Here is a 23,662-nt window from a genome sequence, read left to right on the forward strand (position 1 = left end):
AAGAGGGATTTTTAACTGTACACTAAAGTTTACCTATTGATTGCAATAAGAGTGGAACTCCTTGCTCAGTATATTTTTTAGAAGTTTGTGATGGTCCAATATAGAACTGGTCAAATTAACAGGAAAGGAATGCATCAGTGGTTGTTAATGAACTACTTCCTGGATTAGGAAGTCTTCTAACTTCTAGTTGATGTGGGCTGGGAGAAAATTGTGCTCAATGATCTCTTGTACGCTTGGCTGTTGCTCTGCTCTTCCATAGCTGTGGATCACAGTCAAACATTGCATCAGTAACCGTAACTGAAACATCCTAATGCTAGAAAGAAGAGTAAATTCACAGGGCTTAAGGACCTTACGAAGTCCATGTACTCATTCCAACAACCTTTGTCTGACTGAAGTGTGTCTTAGAAGCAGGGACGGCACTTTCTGCTGCGATGACTTCTTCCAAAAAACAAGGGTCTGCTACAGTTAAGCCATCTATCTTTCTCTCTTTCTTTGGATAAATACATGGAGATGATTTAGTTCTCATTGGAAAGCATATTTCCCAAATGTCATGTACATATAGCATCTTTCTCAAATTTTGCCACCTCTTTTTTCCTATCAAAAAAATGCCTTGGACTTAAGATTCCAGCAGTCTTGCTCACCGTTTTGTGCAATTGTACACTTATCTAAATGAGTCAAAAACTACAGAGGACACAGAAGGTCTATTTAGGCTAAGAAATCGTGAGTTTAGACAAAGACGTTGTTAAATGAGGGACTTCTTTCAGACTGCGACTGTGATACTGTCCTTTTAAGAGGTTTACTGATGTAAAATAACAGCAAAAAGAGCAGCTGCGATGTTGCTACAATATGAGCAACATGACCCAAAAGTTCCTGGGCTATTTTCCTGAGGTGTCAGCAAACAAACATAAAGACATAAGTCCCCAGGAGCTTCTCCACGTCCTCCGTAGATGCTCTACTCTCTCTCTCTGCCAGACTAAACCGCCCTAAGGGAGCAGTGACATACTTACAGCAAGGGCTTCGCCAGGCAGAAGTCAGGGCTCAGAGCTCTCCTGAACAGCTGGTCTCTCTGCACGCACTTAGGCAGCAGCTGATGGTGCCACTGCTGCTTGGGAAAGTCACGGGAAAAAGTGTTTTGTGTTTTTCAAGATTCGCTAAATGATCTTTCCTATGGAAGTAATGGCATTTGTGCCAAATTCATGTCTGATTTGTGGTGAGAAAATAAGTGCTTTTTTGTCTTTTTGAGGAGAGCTGTTGATTCAGCATCATTATTGAGAAAATAGAAATAAGGAAAAGAAAAGAAGCAGCTTTTAATGTTAATGATCATAATGATCATTAGTGATCATAGATACTAATGGCGTCATTTCAGTCCTTTAACTCACTGCACAGTGACCTTCAGATTTCTCAGTGTAGCTGTACTTGTGAAACTTAAAGAAACACAGACTGAATATCATGCAGATTGGGCTTGAACTGCTTCAGTGGGGTACATGGTGGCATTTCTTTTGGATTCTTCCTGATCCAGCACAGAAAAAAATTGTTTGGTGATGTGTTAAATGGAAGTTCTGGTTGGCCATTACTAAACCTGGGATTTTATTCAGTTATGTGTCCTTTGCCAATTCAGAGTATTTTGTAACCAGTTCCCTAACTCGCTTTCTTCCCTTTATTTTATCTGAACTGTCATGTCGAGCTATATACTAAAACCCAGCTGCTCTCTATCTCCCTAAAGTATGCAAGGGGGTTTTATATGAAACAGTTTGTTGAGGTAGTTGAAACATGGACAAGGAAATCCTGAAAATGCTCCGGATTTGAAATTTTCTAAATCTAAATGTGAAATCTGCTGTACAACATTTGGAGTCAATGTGGATTAAGAACAGTTTATAATGATTAGAAAATATACTTTTTTTTTTTCAATATAACTCTGTACATTTTTTGCCTGAACTTGTACTGCTAGAAAGTAACTCATGCTTTAAACGTAATAATTATTTTCCCAACTGATGAGACAAAGTACGGCATTGTATTTTTCCTGGGGCTTTCATTAAGATCTCTAGGTTCACTTCCCTCAAGACATGGATCTTTTAGCAGAAGATTAGATCTAGCTTTTGGATGAAGTTTTATTGTTAGAATATTTTGGTTCTCTGACTATCTGCTTAAGGGATTTAAATTAAAATGTGTCTAGATTTAGTCAACTGTTGATAAGATTTGTGATTTCTAGTAGTTGAGAATATTTAAGCATATATGAACCAAATTTTATTATCGTATAAATTGCCATGAGGGATCACATTTTCAAACCAGATTAATGCAGAGTAAAACCAGAGTAATGCAACTAAAATTATTGTAGTTACTCTATATTTAAATCAGCAGGACAGATCACTATCTGCATCCCTAAGCAGCGCATGTCATGTAAAAGAGGCATAAATATATATATATATATAATATATGCACATATATATTATAATAAAAAGACCCCAAGAACATCCACATTCTTTTGTCTTAAGGTCCACTTCACAGACACCTTCCCCACTTCAGCAGTGGCCAAAAACTTAGGTAAGTATGCAAGTGAAGATACAGGGCTCATGAATATCCTCATGCAGAACCAGCAAGCTGCTACTTGATGGTCCAAGCCCTTTTTCTACCCAAATTTTGGCATCCATAACGTCATACAGGAAGTAGTTCCACAGCGTAAGTATACGTTTTGTGAAGAATTGTCTTTCTGGGTTTATTTTGAACGAACACCTGCTATTTCTTTTGATAGCACATTTTAGAAAGAAGGCATATTAAAGTGCAATGACTTCATTTTGAGATGGAAGGACAGCCTTACCAGAAACAGGGAAGCAATAAACAAAATCTATTAATCCTTTTTGCTTTCTCCATGGTCATTCCAGAAGAGAGTTCAGACTAAGAAATCTCTGCTTTAATTATAGAAAAGGTCTCAGTGAGCCTCAGTATAATGCAGTATCTACTAAGTACAGGAGTGATATCACACAGGCTTCACACAAATTTGTGTGGGACAGGAGAGGTCTCTAAACTAAAAGTCGTCCTTGCACCCTCTTTGCTTTCTGCCTAGGGGTCCTAGCTGCAGCCTGGGGGAAAGTCCAACTGATACTCTTGGGTTCTGGCATTACCAGTTAGAAACCTTGCTATGGCAGCAGACACACGGAGATGGAACATCAGAGCCCGGTGGTAGAAATTCTGTAAATCTGATAATCTTTCCATGAATAATGGCCTGCCAACCTTCTAAAGAAACAGACACCTAGAAATGCTTTGTATCATACAGGGATTAAAGGTGAAACAACTGAGTCTCCTAAAGTAATGAGGAATGAGAAAAGCAAAACATTTTTTTTTTCTTTTTGGCCTTATGGTTTCCTCTTAGAGGATATTTCTTTTGCTTCTAGAAAGTTGTTTTTACATCCCATCTATCTTGGAAAGCTTACAGCCTAGTCTCTCCAGTAAAGATTAATACTTCTTTTAGGGATGGATCCAGAGCAACGATCACCAGAAACCCTTTTTTTTTTTTTTTATTGTCTGTACTGCAATCTCCTGTGCTCCTCAGGAGACTTTGGCTCCAGCATCTCTCTGGGTGCACTTTGGAACATCTCAGCATATCTGTAGGATGACAGATTGCCATTCCTGACCCTTATTGCCAATCTGGGGTCTTTAACACCATTTCTGCACTTCAAATTTAGTGGATTTAGGATATATTAACTAGTATTTCTAAAAATCCACATATTAAAAACAAACAAATAAAACATAATCAGCAGAGAAAAGGATAAAAAAGATGTTTAGTTTGAATATCACCTTGGCATACATTTAAGAATCCACTAAGTATTCTATTTCCAAGCTCAAATGCCCTTTAAAGGAAATAATTTTCCTAGGCCAGACCTGAACCCACAAGCTAAGATAAATCTTTCTTACCATTATCAGGTTCCTGAGTTGTCTCCCAACTACCTTACAGAGTATGAGAAAAGTTAGTTAAAGGCTTTTACCTGTGGAAGCAGTCACCAGATCAGCGTTTGACTGAGACCGCGATGATTATGACAATGAAGAGCAGAACGGCCAAAGCAGCAGAGAGAAGACAGCACTTCATCTTCCTGGCTCGTAGCTGAAAAAAGGAGAAAGGCAAAGAAATAAATGTATGGATTTCTGAATGAGAAGATGGAGGGTAAATTCATGATAGAATTCTTCCATTGCTGTGACTATCTGAAACAAGTCAATACAACACAGTGGACTTGTGTCTTTGTAAACTGATACATCCTGCTGGATGATCCTGAATCTCCCTTTACAAGGGAAATCCTCTTAAATACAATCACCTTCTCTGCACTGCTGGCCCATGTCGAGCCTGTTATCGACCAGAACCACCAAGTCCTTCTCTGCAGGGCTGATCTCAATGAGTTCTTCTACCAGTCTGTACTCATGTCCAAGATTGCCCCAACCCAGGTGCAGCACCTTGCACTTGGACTTGTTGAACCTCATTAGATTCATGTGGGATGACTTCTCAAGGTCGTCTAGGTCCCTTTGGATGGCATCCCTTCCTTCTGGTGTATCAACTGCACCACTCAGCTTGGTGTTGTCTGCAAACTTGCAGTTCACTATTGCTTCACTATTTCTTTGCCAGGCCCAGTGATTCTTTGAGATCACAAACTCAACCAGGGAGTGGTCACTGCAGCCCAGACTACCTCCAATCTTAACCTCTTTAATAAGTTGGTCTGCATTGGTAAGCACCAGGTCCAGTAATGCTTCTCTGGTTGGTCTGTCTAATACCTAGACCAGGAATTTATCCTCAGTGCACTCCAGGAGTCTTACAGCCTGCTGTGTAGCTTTCCCAGAAGATATCTGGGTGCATGAAATCCCCCATCAGGAAGAGAGCATGCGAGTGCAATGCTTATTGTGGCTGAAGCAGGAAGGTCCCATCAACAGGCAACCTTTGATCACATGGCCTGTAGTAGACCCCAACCCCAAGGTGTCCTTTATTGTTCTGGTCCTTAATTTTTATCTACAAGCTCTCAACCTGTCTCAAGGCTGTTTCTCAAAGGCTGCTCTTTGCAATCTATGGCAGCTCTTCACAGTGTGAAATAGCTCTTTGCAATCCCACTCTGTCAGGAATCCTCTTATCTGACTCACAAAAAATAACGGCTATGAAACATGGAGTAAGTTCCCACATTTTCCTTGAGACCATATCAACTAGACACCAGTCCTGAAAACAACATCTTGCCCTGATAAACCAACCACATTTGTGCAGAGTTCTTTACCTTTCAACTAAAACAACTATCTCATTGGAAACACTATGTTAATACTCCTGATCTATTTTTCCTTCCATTCTTTCCCTAACTGGTATAATCAGCCCTGACGGTCTGTTTGAAATTCTTTGCTAACCAGTTTACACCTCTCTGCACTGAATTACATTTCCAATAGAGCTGTTGTTCCCTACAGCTATCTTCTTCAACAGAAGTTTTGGCCTACACTGCAAGTGCCAGGGAACTCATCTCCTCCATCTAAGCTTCAAAGCCCACTGCTTCCTTCTCTTGCAACCCTCCTGGAGCCTATACATTTTTGTATGAAGAGCTGGAGATGCACTTCCAGTGGGGAACTCTGTAATTCATGGTCTGTCCTCTCCTCTAGAAAAAATCACCAACTGAACTGGTGGCTTTTATTAAAGTGTGGATTTCCAGGTTATTATTTCTTATGAAATACAAATGCCATGTTGCCCTACGTCCACAGCAGATAATCAGTGATCCATCTTGGTTCTCCATTTGCTTTTCAATTACTCACACAGAAATGTTTTCTTTGAGTTTGGAAAAAAAAATAGATGCTGTGAATATATCTCTCCATGTGCATGTGTTAAGAAGGATCTTTTTATAAGGTATGCAAGGCAGTGGAGCGAGACTATTCCCCCTGCCCTAAAACTCTGCTTGGGGGCACCCCTTTGTTCACACTTTTTGATCAGTGTATTGTGACTTATTTATTGGGAAGAATATGGTTGGACTAGTTCTCTCTCTTTAACAACCTTTTTCACCCACTAAATGATGTTTCTTCACAGTGGTTCTTGCAGTCTTAGATAACTTAGATGCATTCTTAAAATGGAGTGCATGAGATAACAGGGCTGCTACAGCATCCTCTTTTCTTTTAACCTCAGTTAATTCCAAGGTAAACCAGGAAACCTCTGCTTAAAACTGCAGATTATCTTAAAAGACCTAGATGTCCTCGTCCACTTCTACAATGCCAGAGCCTTTGTTCTGTCAGCAGAGAGAGGATGCTAATAGGTCACTTAGATTCCAGCAGCAGTCTAATATTCCTAATGAGAGTTTCAAAGGCTGTATGGTGTTACTTCATATGGTTTTTACATCCGTCCATTTGCAGAGAGGTTCCCTTGATTTGCTCTTTCTATCATTGCAAAGTTACATTCACTCTTATTTTGTACTTTACACACTCTTTTTATTTTCTTTTTCTTTTAAACGATGTTAAGGCAAGCAACAAACTGGACCATAAACAGACTAATCAGAGGGTAGGAGAGATGCAGCCAAGCCTGTATTGTGGTATTTGGTTCACATTTTATGACCTTGTCCTGGCTGGTAAGTCAGGATAATGATTCCTACTATGTTTACAACATCTCTTATTGGATTAAGTATTACTGTCCTTCGCAGCCATATAACGTACTGCAGGATTCTCCTGTTAATTCTGAGTTCTTTCTTTAGTTTATATTTCAGTAAGGAAAATGTTCAGTTCTTTGAGTCCCTTTAGTCTCCACTCATAAATCTGCATGTGCTGTAGGAGCAGTAGAAACACAGCCTCTGACTCCTGACCATTGCCACAAGCTTTTCTACACACACTGAGGAAGGATGGCCATATACCCCAACTGCTTTTTGTCACTTAGATGCAAAAATACTGATATACTAGCAAAAGGCAGTGGTTGCCTTCAAGGTACAGATGCACATGCTGCCATGGAAAGGACTGTGCCAGCAGCCCTTCACGTATAACTTGATCCCTCAAGACCTAGATTGTTCACATGGCTCTTGCAAGCTTATCAGAGCCGTTATTAGTGGAGAAAGATGTTAGCACATAGCAGGAAGGGCAACAGATTGTTCTGTTCAGCAGATAGGATCTGCAGACCATGGCATGGGCACCCTTACCCAAATGTTACAAAAATATACAATAATAAACAGCATACATAATAATATTACACATAAACTCTAGTTATTACTCCTGATATAGGTTAACAGAGAGTGATTGCTAACCTGAGATTATATACAATGTCTTAATGCCACCATAATTGTGGAGGCAAGTTGGAAGACAAAAAAAAAAAAAAATACATATATCTTTAGTAACCCTAAAGCACCGAGGCATACTGGAAACACATCACCATAAGAAATCTAAGCACTCTATAGCTAGGATGTGCTATGGTTCAGGTTTTTCAGGTATGCATATACAAGTAGTAAAAAAATATTTTCCCCATCAAGATCTCTACCTTGTTCAGTAAATGGGTAATTATCACACTGTGTACACCCTGTATATATCATTTTTACTTATTAGCTTAGTTTTTCTTAGGACATCTATCAAAGTCATGCTCAAATGAGACCACAAAAATGTTTAAACCTTTCACTTAACACCAAGCTCCTAATATTCCCATGGGAGCTTTCATGACAGTAGAATCATATAACGATTACCATCCATCCCAAATATCAATGTGGTTATGTAATCATGATGCCATCTCTTGAATCAAGGTCAATCTACACTTACAAATGCAGATTTGGAAAGCCAAAGATCACTTCTCCCCAGGGCAAGATCCTTACTGCTCTGAGAAAGGTACTACGAGGTTTCTGCCTCAAAATTAGTAGTCGCAAAACAGCAAAAATACATCCACAGAAAGATTAAGAAAAGGTTAAAAAAAATCACAAACTGTAACATGATTCATTTATTTTGGGACATAATTCTTCAGGGAGCTTTGCATTTTTATAACATTTTCCATGCATCCAACTAATCCACAGTTGATTTCACTCGTCTTTTTCCAACTCTTTCACTTCTCAGCTGCTGGAGATCTTTCTTTTAGATTGTCTGCATTAATGCTGTTGCTTATTCTACTTGACTTTTCTGGTCTTCAGTAGGGGAAGCCCTCAGGACAACAGGAACTCCATTTTGGAAAACACTGACTACCCTTAACTATCCATTAAAATGCATAAATAAATAGAGATATGGAAATCATCTTGACACACATAATTTCAGGCCAAATTTGGGCCAAATTTAAGGCAACAAGAAAGAATTATTTTCTGGTGGAAAATGTAGGACAAACAACTGCAAGCAGTATTATCTGATTTTATTTTAATGATATTAGTTTATTCTGAACCTTGAATGGTATGCTGTTGCACTACTCTGGTTTTATAGCTCTGCTCCAAACTGCTGTTAAGACCATTTTCCATAATACAAGGCACCTGTTGATTAAACTGGAGCTATTTTCATTATTAACATTTGCTCAAGATGAAAAGAATACAATGTGGGATACAACCCCCCCCCCAAAAAAAAAAAAGAAAAAAAAAGAAAAAAAGAAAAATCACCTCCAACCACCTAATCCTGCAGTGAGAAGAAATGTCTTTTTTTACAGTTATTTTTGCTAGGCTCTCAGGGATTTTTAGTAACACAGTATAGGTAAAGATATATTTTAATCCTGACAGAAGCTCTTTAAACACACATGTGAAACAGTGAGGAGTGAAAAGCAGAGAAGGAACGAGCAAGGCTATTTAGGGACACAGCTAAGGAGTACTTTATATTGACAGGAGAAGTGGATGTGACTGAGCCTGGAAGAAACCTTTCCCTCATTGTTTCATAAAGGAAGCTGCAGGTCATGTTTTACAGCTTAGAGGATATTTCTCTCTTGGGGGTGAAATGTTAAAAGACATTTTAATTATGTCACAACAGATAGTTAAGTCATTAAAAACTATTAAAGCCCAATACTGCCGTAGGCCCAGAAAAGCAAGTTTCATCTTGGAAAGATGAAGTAAAGTAAATGCAGTTACAAGGAGGAAAGAAATGTTTCGTTGCTAGAGATTCAAATGCTGGCTAGGGGCAAAGCATTAATAAAAGGAGAGTGGGTCCATAGAAAACTGTTCCTGTATAATTTTTTTGATTCACATATAGAAAAGCAGCATCATGCTTCTCTACCCTCCATGGATTGCTTATAATGTACACTGCATTTTTTCCCCGTCACTAGTGACCTCACAGTATATAACAACGCATGGAAACTTTTGAATCTACAGGGAAAATAGAGATTTTAGAACTGGCTTTAGGAAAGAGGCCAAAAGCCCTACAAATGCAGTTTAGTTCAGGCAGGGATCTGTACTAGTACAGGTCGTCTCTCCTGGGCATAAGACACTGCTTCAGAGTAGAGACATACCCTGCAACTCCAGGGCTGTGGCATTTCCTAGGTCTCCTGCAGGACAAAAGCCCTGGGTAGGCTGCTGTCATTAGCTTCATCAATCTCACCAATATCTTGCCTCCTTATTACATCTTTCCCTGTTCATAGGGTATGGACTAGGATAGGGATGAGGATATCAAAGAAATAGCATCACCCGAGATGGTTAGCCCAAGAGCAGGCACCTTTGTCCCTCCCTCCTGCAATGTCAGACAGTGTAAATATTTGACATACTCCAGACTTTTCAGTTAGGTTATATGGGCAAGAATATGCCACAAGGGAAAGGAGGTCTATTTTTCAGTCTTCATTTCTTTGGTTATTATGGTAAGTGAGCAAACAAGCCATCCTGTACTCAGTACAGAAGGACCCAGTAAGGCTATCCATTTTTACCTGCAGAAATGCTTGTGCATATTTTAAACACAGTTTTTAAATAATGAGCAAATAATGAAGTATTTTCCATCACAGCCAGTGTTGCATGGGCTTCTGGAAGTACAATTCCACTAGTTGTCCAAAGAATCATCAGAGTTACCTCTGTTATAGAGACCTATTTCCTACAAACCCATACAGGAAAAAAAAAAAAAAAAAAAAAAAGATAAAACCACACAATAAAACAATAAACCAAAATTGATTCAATTTAGAAACCATATACTAACAGCCTCCAGTCCTTGGGTCAGGTCCTTTTGAGGGCCTGTCAGGCAATGGAAACTCACCTTGATTAATTTTCAAGTACTGTTTCCTTCACTGTAGGATTAACAAATCTGTTTGACATAAAATGGGACATTTTTTATGCAAATCTCTGTAGAGAGGGTTTTGTGACATTAAAGAGGTTCGTACAATTTCATTCACCCTGCCCTTGGAGGTCATTTGGAATTGCACTAAAGCATTTGTCTATGCCCTTAATACGCATTTTGAAAGCTAATTTGAGGTCTGCTGGATTGGGAGTCCAGGTCCTTATTAACATTTGGACATGTTTATACAGAAATGATATTATAAATCTGAAACTACTGTCACTCCAATATACACCAGCAGGAACTCTGCTGAAGGCTGTGAAGCTCTCATGAGGAAAAAAAAAAAAAAAAAGAAAAAAAAAAAAGGAAATATTGTAGTAATGCATCAGAAAATCAGACCATAGACGTATGTTTACCTTCAAGCAGTATGTAAACATACAGAGGGAAAAATTCCCCTTACACTTCCACCAGTGTCTTCATCATTATTGTTTTTGTTCTTATATTCCATTTACACTGGTAAAATCCCTCAGCTAAGTTATACCCAATCATTTCTGATAAGATAGTAAACAGACTGTGTTATTGCAATACCAGTGAGGAATACGACCTTTACCGTGTGTACAAATTAAAATGCACTGACCAAATTTGGTGACCTTTATGGTAAAGCTTCCTTATAGAGTAACAATGAATTTGCTATTAAATATCACTGCTTCTGCAGACAGACTAGAAAAGGCCAGTAATATTATTAAGCACTTTTGGTGTATTTAAATGAGTATGAATCAGTCAAGTTGCATATGAGTAAAACCTACAAGATTTGATAGCAACGGGAAACGGCCAGCCCACACCAGCAAGGGAATATCATTTACTTTGTCACACTGTTTTTGTGCCCTGACTTCCACATCATTTGGGACAATTTCAAACTTCCTTTTGTGACTCTGTGTCTACATAATTGCCATATGCACTAACTCTACGCAGTCTTTCCATTCCCTCCAAGTCTTCTTATGAATTGCTTCTTGCTCATTTATCATCTTCTTGGTGTATACCCCAGGTGAAACCAACTGCCATCTACAGGTGCGGTTCCTCAGCATTTCCTATGGGAGGACTGAATTTTCTGCCACTTAGCTCTTTAGCCAGTGACGGTCATTCAGGATGACATTTTCCAAGCAAGAAATCTCTCTCAAGCTGTTTTATGTATTTTATTTAAATGCAGCCAATTCAAAGAAGAAAACTACAGAAAATTGTCCAAGTGTCCCATGCTGGAAAAGACAATGCAAACATTTTCTCTAGTGCCTACACGCCTCGGAGCAAGATGGGGAATATGAAGAAGAACAGGGAGAAAGGAGTTTGACCTGTCAGTGAGGGGGCATTTTTTGGGTGTTTCTAGGAAATTTTGGCTCTCCTTTGGGAAAGGTAAGGCTTCTCTAAGATCCCAGTTCATGTGCACTCATGACTAGTTCAAAATCTCAAGTAATTTTTACCACCTGCAACAGTTTGTTATCAGGGTAATGATAAAAGCACAATGTTTTCTGTGTTGATTTGCCCAAAAGCAAACAGGGTCTGGTGGAGACCATACACACCGCAACCTTTGTATCCCCTTAATATACTTGTTGTTCCTTGTTTGTTTTTTTTTAATGGCTGAAACATCATTTATAATAACACATGAAAATGGCTTACATTTCTATCTTGTCTTTCAATCCAATAGGCTTCCAATGTGATTTTCAAATTCACTATAAAGAGGATTACTTTTTTTTTTTCCCCAGCACTGGAATGAAGCCACCTACCTTTGGCAGCTGTTTTAATTCTATGTAGCAGATCTAGCCAGCAGTTTAAAGCAAGTAATGACTATTTATTTGGGGATTGTGGTGGACGAAAGGCTTGACATGAGCCAGCAGTGTCTGCTTGCAGCCCAGAAGGCCAACTGCATCCTCGGCTGCATCACCAGAGGGGTGGGCAGCAGGGGAGGGAGGTCGATGTCCCCCTCCGCTCTGCCCTTGTGAGGCCTCATCTGGAGCACTACATCCAGGTTTGGGGCCTCCAGCACAAGAAAGACATGGATCTGTTAGAGTGGGTCCAGAGGAGGGCCGCAAAGATGATCAAGGAGCTGGAGCACCTCTCCTGTGGAGACAGGCTGAGGGAGCTGGGGAGGTTCGGCCTACAGAAGAGAAGGCTCCAGGAAGACCTCACTGTGGCCTTTCAGTACTGAAATGGGTCTTATAAAAAGGATGGAGAGGGACTTTTTACTTGGGTAGATAATGACAGGACTAGGGGGAATGGTCTTAAACTAAAAGAGGGTAGATTCAGATTAGACATTAGGAGGAAAATCTTCACTGTAAGGAGGAAATTCTTCACTCTATCTGTGGTTAGACCCTGTCACAGGCTGCCCAGAGAAGCTGTGGATGTCCCATCCCTGGAGGTGTTCAAGACCAGCCTGGATGGGGCCTTGGCCAACCTGGTCTAGTGGGTGGTGTCCCTGCCCACAGCAGGGGTTTGGAACTACATGATCTTTAAGGTCCCTTCCAAACCAAGCCATTCTATGATTTTGTGTAGATGAAACATCAGGGAGTCTGCATTTTTCCAAAACAGAAATTGCCCGAGGGAGCTAAACAAATGCCCCTATACTTTTGCAAAAACTGCCTTGATATTCTGAACAACCCCTTAGAGTCACTCACAGGGAACTGAACTTCCCCAACAATTCAAACCCAGAAACATGGGTGACAGTGGAGCAGAGGGAGTATGATTGAACCACATTGAAGTGTGCTCAGATAAAGCCTTCCTGCTGAGCCGTGTTTATCAGTTAGTTTGTACTCCCATATGTCAATAGTTTGTCTATCAGTGCATTATGGCAGCCAGTGTTGAAAGCCTTAACTGTAGACCCAGCCAAGGAATGATTTGGCACCTTTTCCATCCTAACAAAAAAAGGTCTAGCTCTCCAACTTAGCACCTATAATAACTAGATCAAACTTTGCTCAAACTTATAAGGACCAAAGCCAGAGAAAGTGTATAATCTGCCTCAACTCCATTTGTGTTAATGGAACAATTTCAGTCTACCCTTATGAGATTCTGGTTCAAAGAAGTTAATAATTTCTCCTTAGAACCATGTGTATAGCTATAGGCAACATTTTATTTGAAAATTCTAATAAAAATAAAATAGTGGGTAAAGGGTTGAGCATCAGCCAGAAATGATCTTCAGACCATCCTCAAACAAATGCAAGTGTCAGATAAAGAAAGCAAAGGCACTTTGGGGGGCAGGGGAAAAAACAGCTGAACACATAACTCATATAACTGTTTTTCATGTTGGGACTGAAAGAAGGGATTTTCTGACTTCAAAGCACACTATTCTTGAGCTAAGACTTGCCTTCAAGTCTCAGCTATAATTAAGACAAATTACTCTCAGCTAAACTGTCAGACACTAAAGAAGAAACTTAAAGTTTAAGCCAGTCTGATTCTATCACCAGCAGGCAGCTGTACATACAAACACCAGTCAGTGCATTACCGTGAGTGATCCATGAAAAGGCTCCTCCCAGCACTATGAATCAAAAGTAAAACCAATTTGTGGAATAGCTTCCAGGAAGCACTGTGCCATCAACACCTCAGAAAGTCAGTGTTAGGAGCTGATGAATCCCCTAAGTGTCACAGAACCCTATTAGGCAGTATTGTGTATTTGTATTTTCATTAGACCCATTGAAACAATTGAAAAACAAACTGAAAAACAGAAAAGACTTGTTACTTACCTCTATGTCTGTTTTTTCTTTACCGTATTGATTCATTTAATGTAGGATATCACATCTTACAAACTTTGCTCACCACTATCTCTAGAAAAACATTAGCATCACTCCTATTCTAGCAGTATCTCTACTACTACAAAACACTACCATCATTAGCATATCAAGCGCTGTTTGGCAGGGAGAAACTATCATGCAGTACTTCATAGTTTTTAGAAGAGAGCTGACATCTGCTGCACTGAACTTTAAATAGATACCTAAACACGGTAAATAGGTTTGGTTTGGTGCTGAAGGCCAAAGACACTGGAAAACATGTTTCAATAAAGAGATGAAGAGAATGTTCCTTTAAAAAACTCCTTTCTTAAAGGACTACTATTATTTCTTCCTTAGAGAAATGTTCCTTAAAGAAAAAAGAAAAAAAGAAAAAAAAAAGACAGAGAACCACCAAGTTTGGCAACCAAGAGTATCACTAAAGCTTAAGACTGATGTTTTTCCTCCCAGGAATCCTATTATTCACCAGTCTACAAGCATTCACCATGTCACTGCTGCTCCTTTCCAGTATGCAGACAAGATGGGAACAAAGTGCTAAGTAATGGTGAGTAAATTAAACTGAGACCAGGCATGAAAATCTTACTTGGAGAGAGTGATAAATTGTGTGCTAGAAATTCAGGGAATGCACACTTCCATGCTTTGCCTAACATGACATATACATATACAGGCAGATTAACATAGCAGAAGCTATTTTACAGCTTCTTAACCCCGTAAGTACCTATATGTGGGTCTTCATCTATTCAGAGTAGACCCTTGAAAGACAAGCTGAAAGTCTTAAGCAATTGCCAAATGAACATCCTTAAAGGACAAAAGGATATTTCTTTTCTACTACCTACTAATTTCTGTCACAAGAAGTGGATAACGCCACATTTAGTGTAACACCAGTGAAACTAAGAATAATAGTGCCTCCGTTTTATTGTATTGGGCAGGACACAATTAAATTTGAGGCAGAACGATTTTCCACAGAAGCCATGGGGAATTGGATAGGCAGTCAAAATTCCCAATCTAAACTTTTGTTTAAACCCGAACAAGATCCTCAAGGTCTGAAGAGGATTTTAACCTCTGTTATTTTACCATTTTCACACTAGCCTGTGAGGTTTCATTTTACTGATGGATTAAATGCACAAATGCCACAAGGCAGCCTGAGCTGACACCAAATTTCTGCCTCTATACAAGAAATCAGAACTTAATGGAAAACTTTGTGTGATGTTTTCCTGAGGTTTCCTACTCAGTTTTGCAGATGGGAAGGTCAAAAAAAAGAACAGAGTTCTGGACACTGAACAAACAACAAAGAAAAAAAGAACAAAGTTCAGGACTTGTTAATAACAGGATTCAAATATAAAGACAAAAAAATGTGTCTTAAAATAGAAAACAATGCAGAGAACTGTACTGGCAGATCTACCATCTATGCCTCTTTCTCTCTTCAAATTGTTGTGAACTTTCAGGAGACATTCCTAGAGAACTTCCTAGTTCCTTAGTTTCCCCTTTCACAAATTTAGGGATGTTACTCCATTAAATACATGGCACACAAACAGGAACATGTGTAGTGATGGCTCTCATTACTTGCTAATATTAAGCCACAAACATTGATTTTTTTTTACTTTATTTTTTTTTAATAGAAAAATAATAATAATAAAAGTTTGTTTCCAAGTGGAGTTATCTTTTGTTTTTCAGTTTACCCACTACTATGATTAGAAGCTTTAACATCTTCCTGGATGATAGATTATTTTTAATTACAGTCACATAATAGAGCTATGAGTATGGCACTGGAGCTCATATGGTGGAAGAAAAATAAAACACAGTTCCCTTTATTCACCTCTAAAACAACTGTTCAGCACTCTTTGCGATGTTATCATTAAATAGCTGTCCTAAACTGAATTTTTACTCTGAACTAAGCTAGCAAACTAAGGTGAACAATAACTAATTTGAAAGTTAAAAATGATCACAAGACTACATCTGTTATTGTTCCTGCCAATAAAACAATACTCAGAAGCATGCTGCATAATTTACTGCCATCAAAATTGTGTTTCCTGCATCTGTGTCAAAATCCTTGTGTTTTTACAATGTGCAAGGAATCCTGAATAAAAGAGATTGGTATGCTACAAATAATTGTTTATTAGCATTGCTTCACAAATTGCATTGCTGCCTGACCCTGCCTGTTGAAACTGAGTTTCAGTGCACAACATTGTTGGTGCTGTCAGCGCAGGGATCTGTTTGTGCAAAGTGTGTAGCAATAAGTTAATCATGATGGATAACACAGTGGAGCTCTGTGAACATTGCAAAGTACCGTACCGGTGGTCATTCCCATAGAGAATATCCACTACTTGCAGCAATGAGAGGACAGTATCCAAACTAAAAAAATTAAAAGAAAACATAAGTCTTTATGGGCAAAAGAGAAAATAACCTCCATCTCTGAGTTTATCTCATTGCAAGACTGGAAGTGGGGCAGAAAGCAATGAAACTTATTAAATCCATACATCTTTGTACATCTATGCATGATTTCTGTCACGGTGCCAATTAGTAGCTGATTTGCAAGATTTGCAGTAGAACACACATTTACTCCAGCCCTTTATGCGGTGCAGGGAAAAAACAATCTGCAAACATTTCTTCCCATGAGCAAGACAGCAGAGAAATGCAATTCTCCAGTATGGTAGAAACAGGGGGATGTAGCCAAAAGATAACATGTTACTCAACTATAACTAACTCTTACCCTAGACAAAGAAATTTCAGTTACATACTGAAATATACTTAAATAAATCCTTGTAGGGCTACACAGCCAAAAATTAATAAACTGTTGTAGTAGGTTAAGTTTAAAACTTTTTTATAGTTTGGTTCGTTGTGACATGTTTTTTTCAAAAATATGCTGGGCAGGTCTCCTAGGCTGCTGAGAAAATGAGGATATTAATCAGTTTCCAGGGTAAAGCTTATCTGCAAATCCTCCGAAACCATAATCCTGAGAACCGAACTGAGCGACTGGTTTGAAGCTCTACAGAAGTTTTGAAAGTAGTTCTGAGAACTTCTGCCTAAAGTGAAGCCTCCATGGGAGATTATGTGCTGGTGGTATTTGGAGAGCAATTCAAAGGCAGAAATCTCCAGAGAGGTCCCGCTGATGGAATTTTTGGAGGTCGGCATTCATGAAACCAGATATTTTTGAACATTCTGGATATGTGAAGGGAACCTCTGAACTCGTTAAGTATCCCAGCTTTGTTTTTTTAAACACACAGCTGATCAAAGCTTTTAACTCTCTATTCCTTTCCTCCCTGGCATCTATGACAAGAGCTTAAATAGTTGAGTTCCCCATGGAATAAAACAGAGAAAGAGAGAGACGTGGTATGGCTGCGTGTATATTTTCCCCTTTCTGCTTGTCAAAGCCTCAATACTTAACATATTAATTTATTGAGTTCAACTTTTTAATGCTAGCTCCTTTAAGTTATTAGAGCTCCTTTTTCATCATAATCCTCTTATTTGGTAATCAGTCTGAGTCTGCCTGTATTTTTTTAAGGATATATTAAGTTTCTGGTGGAGATGAAGGAAAGTTTTCTCTTGATCTACTTCACAGACTCCAACTTATTAGTGGTTCGGTGCCACCCTTAGGCCTACAATTGCTTTGTGGTAGTTTTCTATTTCCTGTATTGCCCTTTAGGAACGGAAGGGTGACTTTTCTTTTAAATGTGTTATGGTTGCTGAAAGCTGACCAGCAGAGAGAGAGAGGAATTAAAATAGATATGGCAAAGATCATAATAGCTACTGTAATGTGCTTCAACTGGAAGAACCACCACCAGACCCTTTTGTTTAGTGAGTCATTCCTGAAATTGCTCATAATGCATTTCTTAATTATTTGTCATGGAAGTCTGTCTTAGCACAAGAGATCCAAAAGTACAAACTAATCTCAAGACACCAGGCAGATATTGCACCACGAACAACAAACTTCCAGTCACCTCTGACTCAAGTTTCTATTTCTAAAGATAAATAAATCCACCCCTCAGTATTACCAGCCTTCCTGCTGCTCACTATATGTACTTTAAAAGGCAGAAAAATCATTAACGCATGGCAACATCATGTCTCAATTTGAACGCATCAGAGAGAATTCTTCACAATCCCTTTGCTTCCCAGCTATAGGGCACAGCAAAACTCACTAAAGCAACAGGCAACAACAGACTCTTAACAGAAGTTTAACGGCTCTGCAATTCCCTCTGTGATCTTTCAAACCCCATTTAAAGATAGAACTTCATTTATCCACTTAAGCAAAAAGCTGTAGACAGCAAGCTGCTTCCCCTTCTTTCTCAAATCTAACGTTCAGTGGGGGAAGAAAAAAATAAAAAAAGAAAAGAAGTCAGCATAAGGGCAGTCCCACATCAACTAATCTGTGCAGTGAATTAATTAAACAATTATATTAGCCAAGCCTTCACTTCTGATGTGGCACAGCTGACATTAATTGGGCCACGATCAAGATAGTAATTCAGGTTAATTGGATTTCCACTGTCAGCAGCTATCAGCTTGTTTCAATATGCTGCTGTCATTTAAGAATAATTAATCACGGATGACTTTATTGAATGGCATGGGCTGACAGCTGATGGTGTGGTGACGCTTGAAAAAGTTGGTGATTGCTATAGGCCTACTGAAAGGAAAGCTGGTTTCCTTCCTAGAGGTTATTCTATCGTCACTGCATCGTGAGACTCAGAATTTACTCCATGAAGTGTTGAGACAGTGATATTTGCTGAGTCTTGCACGCGTGCAGAGGCAGAAAAAGAGTGGGCTGAAGGAAGGAACAGCCATTTCCATTGAAATAGTGCCGCAAAAGGTCAGCGGGATATGCGTGTTCCACTGCAGCCTTCAGGCACACAGTCATTGTTTGGCTATTGCTACAGCAGCAAAAGATTCAATAATACAACAGTTCACATGCTGTAAGAACTGAAATGCCAAGCTTGATCTATTATTATTTGTTTTTCTCCATTCATAATAGGCCATTACTTTGGTTAATATCTGATAATATAATTTATTCGATCTGTTGCAAGAATGTCTGCAAAAATGTCAAGGAACTTACGAAGGCAATCTCTATGTATTAATAACTTGAAAAAGGCGACAAAAGTGTTGTGGGGAAGTGGGAAAAAAAGCTAAAAATTAAAGTATAAGATGAAAATAATTTAGAGTGTTCCATACGGAGTAGTAAGAATACATTATGCTTCTGAAAAAAAAAAAAAAAGGCAATTTAAACTTGAGGAAAGAAAAAATCTTAACACCAAGACCTATTAGACTGTGTAATTATTCCCAAAGGGGGGAAATATACATATATATTTTAAAATTAAAGTACCATTTCAGAGTATCCTTGACAGAGCTCTAAAAAAAATGTATATATCAGAAATGGCAACGCTACTTTGTTAGTTGGATGGAGAAAAATTTCTATTAGGAATATGATGATTGGGTAACTACCAGAAACCAGTTTTAGATGGACAGAGGAGAAAATTTCTGAAGGAAAATCAAACGCTGTGGGTGATAAATTTGGTTCCCATTCTTTTTATTAAAATAGCGGACAGGAGACTGGAATGTGCATTACTCAAACAGCGGGGCACAGATTCACACTTGAAGATACTTTGTTCTGCCAGTGAGAGAAGCCTCAACAGGCAGAAGCATCCACTACCCAAGGTGTTCACGGAAAGGTTGGAACTGGTGCTTAGGGACGTGGTTTAGTGGGTGATAGTGGTGGTAGGGGGATGGTTGGACCAGATGCTCTTACAGGTCTTTTCCAACCTTAATGATTCTATGACTCTAAAGTGAGGAAATATTTTTTATGACCTCTCTTCAGAGTGGAACTAAAGGTGCTGTAGATACTCATGAGAAGCAAACTTGATATTCTTAATCTCTGGGGGTTTGATTCAGCGAGCTTCTTCAGCTTCTTCAGCTTTTTACCTTCGATTATAGCTAAGACCTGGTTGTCTCCTTAGTCATTAGTTCTGAAATTCTCACAAGTTCTCCTTGCTGGAATTCAACCTAATCTGAACGACAGGCAAAACCAGCTAAATGCATAGCTTTATTATATTTAAAGTCTCTGGTTCCAAATTGAGTCCAAACGTGCAGTAGGGGGTGGTTATTTAAAAAGAGACTGAGAATGTCAGCAAACTGTTTTTGCTTGTTGTTGTTGTTGTTTGTTGTTTATTTGATCTACGATCCTGCTAAATCTTATAACATGCTATATTAAATTGTGGGCATGAATTAGTTCTATTACCAGGGAGTCCCCTAATAAATAGGCAAAATGCTGCTCTACAAATGTTCCTTACAAACACTCTGTGCTTTTCTGCTTATCTCTGTGATCATTTCCAACAAATAAAAATTGAATCTGAAACTACAAGTTTTTAAATTTATTTTTTTCCTTCTAACCATATCCTCTTAAAATAGGATGGATGTGCTCTGTCATTAGCCCTGTAATTTGCAAGAAAGTGGGTATTGCATTTGTCACTTTCTTTCCTTGTTCCAAAATTTGCCAAATTCAATCAAATCTGAGAGGAATAGAGCCCCTAAAATAGTTCTGCTCCCATGATGCCCTGTAGAGAGGATAACCATTCATTTGGTTTGGCAGCAGTCAACTGGTCAAACTGCAAAATCCGCGCCCAAACAGTGTGGTTTCTGGAAACACCACGGTTTTTTCAGTATACATGTAGTGGGGTTTAAGCAAAGGGGAGAAAGATGTGGAAAAGAGAAATTTAGGGTGACAATGGCCACAGCTGACATCAAACAAGATGTTATTAATTCTGCTGCTCGTCGAATAATTTGGTTTTCAGTCCAAGGATTTCAGAAAATGTTTCTGCAGTATAGGGAAATGGATTTACTTATTGCCCATGAAAACTGTTGCCTGGCCAAAAGTGTTGCAACAGCAATGTTTGAGGAAGAGCCTGTAGCAGAGATATAATAGAATAATAATTTATTTTTTCACCCTGCTGTAAAGGTAAGATCTACATCTGGCCAAAGTACTTTCAAAATCATGGAGAGTGAGGGTTTCAGAGGCTTTATGGCAGCACCTATCCCTATAACATCCCTTTGAAACACTCCAAAATTTTGTGTGTGTGTGTGTGTATGTGTACTGAAGGTGAAGATTTTCAGTGGCATTCACCTAATACTGCAATTTTCTGAAGATTTTGCCTCATTTGGTATTATGAAATAATCCATTCCTGCATGAAGCTCCTTTATGTGGGGGAACTATAATGCAAAGTATCATAGTGCAAAGATCCTTTTGGATCTGCTCAAGGGTAACTTCTGTAAGCAGGAAACCTGTGGCAAAGCAGAAAATTGAAGTCAGTTTTCTGGCTTTTGCCTCTCTGTCAAGCAAAGAGCTACAGAAGACACCAGTTCAACAGGGATTCAACATTTCAGTGACACTGGTTCTATGCTGTTGGTTTCTGTCCAGAATATATGTAGGTCGTGGACCACGAACTCTGTCTAAAAGGTATTTTTTTTTTCAGAAAATAAGGCAAAAGAACCAAAACTGAATTACACCAGAACAAATCAGATGTTTATAAGGCAAAGTTGCTACCAGCATTTTAGCAGTAAAGACGTCAAAGACTGGACTAACCGTGAATATTAGACTATACTTGCATCTCCAGATTTAAAAAAAAAATAAAATAAAATAAAATAAAATAAAATAAAATAAAATAAAATAAAATAAAATAAAATAAAATAAAATAAAATAAAATAAAATAAAATAAAAAATAAAAAGTAATAATAATAAGAAAAAGACAATGGAAGCAAAGATTGGATTCACATGCCATTATTTCTGTGCTGCAGGTTTAGTGCTTGAGCTGAGGATTTTCTTCTCCAGGGTCCCACTCCAACATACTCCAGAAGTTCTTAAGTTAGTAAATGCATTTGAAAAACGGTAGGAAAAGACTAAGTGAATAGGTCAGTTAAATCGCACCTGTCAGGCAAAGCGTGGGAGTCTCTTCCAGCAATGTCAGAGCAAAGCTAATGGTGAGCGGACATAAAACTTGCTCAGTAGGGTCATAAAGTCTTGGATCTCCATTGGCATTCAACTGTCTACTAACATTTGGTCTCATGCTTCAAGGAGCTTGTAGGCCATGCCAGTGTTACAAAGGGTTGCCACCTTGGACTTTTCATTGGCACTGATGCCAAGAGGTAGGAAAAAGGAATACCTACTGAAGCTGGAGCTCTAACTCCAATGCCTTTCTGGGCAGTACTCCATACACCTTGTTCTTTGCCAATTTTTGTTTTATTTCCCCTCTTTGTTTTCAAGCAAAGATCTTGGAACTGTTTTTTTTTTTTCTTTTTTTCTTTTTTCTTTTTGTTTAAATAAGGCTCAGAAAACAGTCCAGATGGCAGGCAGGTGAATGTTGTGCTGTTATTTTTTCATCTTGGAAAGACACACATATGATCTTTCCAAGAAGAAAAAAAATACCCATTCCTTTTCTCCACCTGTTTAATGGAGCTGAAATTTTATTAGCAGTTTGGAGTGGCAGGGAGATTTTTCATTATTTGTTTGTTTCACACAGGTAACAGCATGAGAGTGGAATATTTGTTTTTATAATTGTCTGCGCTCATTGCTTAATCCCTGAGCATGTTACTGTTAATAACAGATCACAAAGTCCTCAGATATTTGATGTAGATAATTGCAGGAAAAAAACAACAAGGTGCCTTTCCTTGGATGCTTAGTAGAAATGCTACCTGATGTGTCTTATTCTTTAAAAAAATGTGAATGTCTCTCTCAAATTTACAAATAATTAGTACCTGGTGTTACTGTGTATTGAAAAGACAGGATTAGACCCTTCCTTGTAAGCTCCTGTTGGAACAACAGCTCACAAGAAGGAGAGGTGGGTAAGGATCTAGTATTTTTTATTTTCTGAGGTGAGCAGCAATGGCTTTGAAGCTCTACTTAAATTCACTTCCTGCAGACTTAGCCTGTAAATAGTTGGCTATAGTTGGAGCCTTTTTGGATACATCAGGGTAGGGTGTTCAAAGTGATGGAACTGAAGTAATTACCGTCTTTCTGTAATTAGTTCTTCTGTTGGTCTCATTAGCTGGTCTCAGGTGTTGATCTCGTGATTGTCATCTTAAAACTGCCATGAATCAATAAATGAGTGTGTGAGTATGGTGGTGAAAGGTAACCAAGTATATGTTTTTTTTTTTTTTAATATATATATATATGTTTTTAAAATATGTTTTTCTTTTTCTTAGAACTCTTTTATCTTTTTCTTTACTTTTCCTTGCAGCGGAAGACTACAGTCTTCAAACATTTTTTCAAGAGTATAGAAGATCTACATAAGGAGGCAAGTCTGAAAGCTCCAGAAATTTCAAGTCTTCCTGATGAAGAAAAAAATACAATGTAGACAACAGCATTTGCACTTGCCCACTGTCTCCTACCTCCACTCAGGGTTGCAATGCAAGAGAATTACGCATTCGGCAAAAGATGTTCTGAGCTTGTGGTCTATTCAGTCCTCAATCTTCACCAGAACAACAAACAAAGATGTTGATACTGCTCTTACCTGGATTTTTCCTATTTAGATTTGCTGGCAAGGAACTGGCATGACCTCCCATTATGTTTAGCTTCTCCACAGCAGCTCAGCTAAGACGATTCAAGACCTAACAGCAACTAGGCAGTATTGAATTCTGGAGTGCATCACAAGTGACACACAGTCATGTCAACGAAAGTCCAGAGACATGTCAGAGGTCTAATACCAGAAGAAACACACGCTGTTGAGTATTTGCAATGCATGTGTAGATATTTCTGTTATAAAGAGTTATAGTACTTCAACTTGGCAGATGCT

At 38.7% G+C, this 23,662-nt stretch overlaps 1 protein-coding gene across 7 annotated transcripts in view; it reads right to left on the reverse strand.

Moving 5' to 3' along the window:
• TSNARE1 (t-SNARE domain containing 1) overlaps positions 1–23,662 on the reverse strand; it is a 462,920-nt gene that overhangs the window by 56,170 nt on the left and 383,088 nt on the right. For all 7 annotated transcript variants that reach the window (XM_066990792.1, XM_066990788.1, XM_066990790.1 and 4 more), the window contains one exon: positions 3,981–4,096. In XM_066990792.1, the coding sequence (XP_066846893.1) occupies positions 4,001–4,096 (96 nt within the window). In that variant the 3' untranslated portion in view covers positions 3,981–4,000. The remainder of the gene's footprint in view (positions 1–3,980; positions 4,097–23,662) is intronic.

Source organism: Anser cygnoides, chromosome 2 (genome assembly GCF_040182565.1).
Source record: "Anser cygnoides isolate HZ-2024a breed goose chromosome 2, Taihu_goose_T2T_genome, whole genome shotgun sequence".
In the NCBI taxonomy this organism is placed as follows: Eukaryota; Metazoa; Chordata; class Aves; order Anseriformes; family Anatidae; genus Anser; species Anser cygnoides.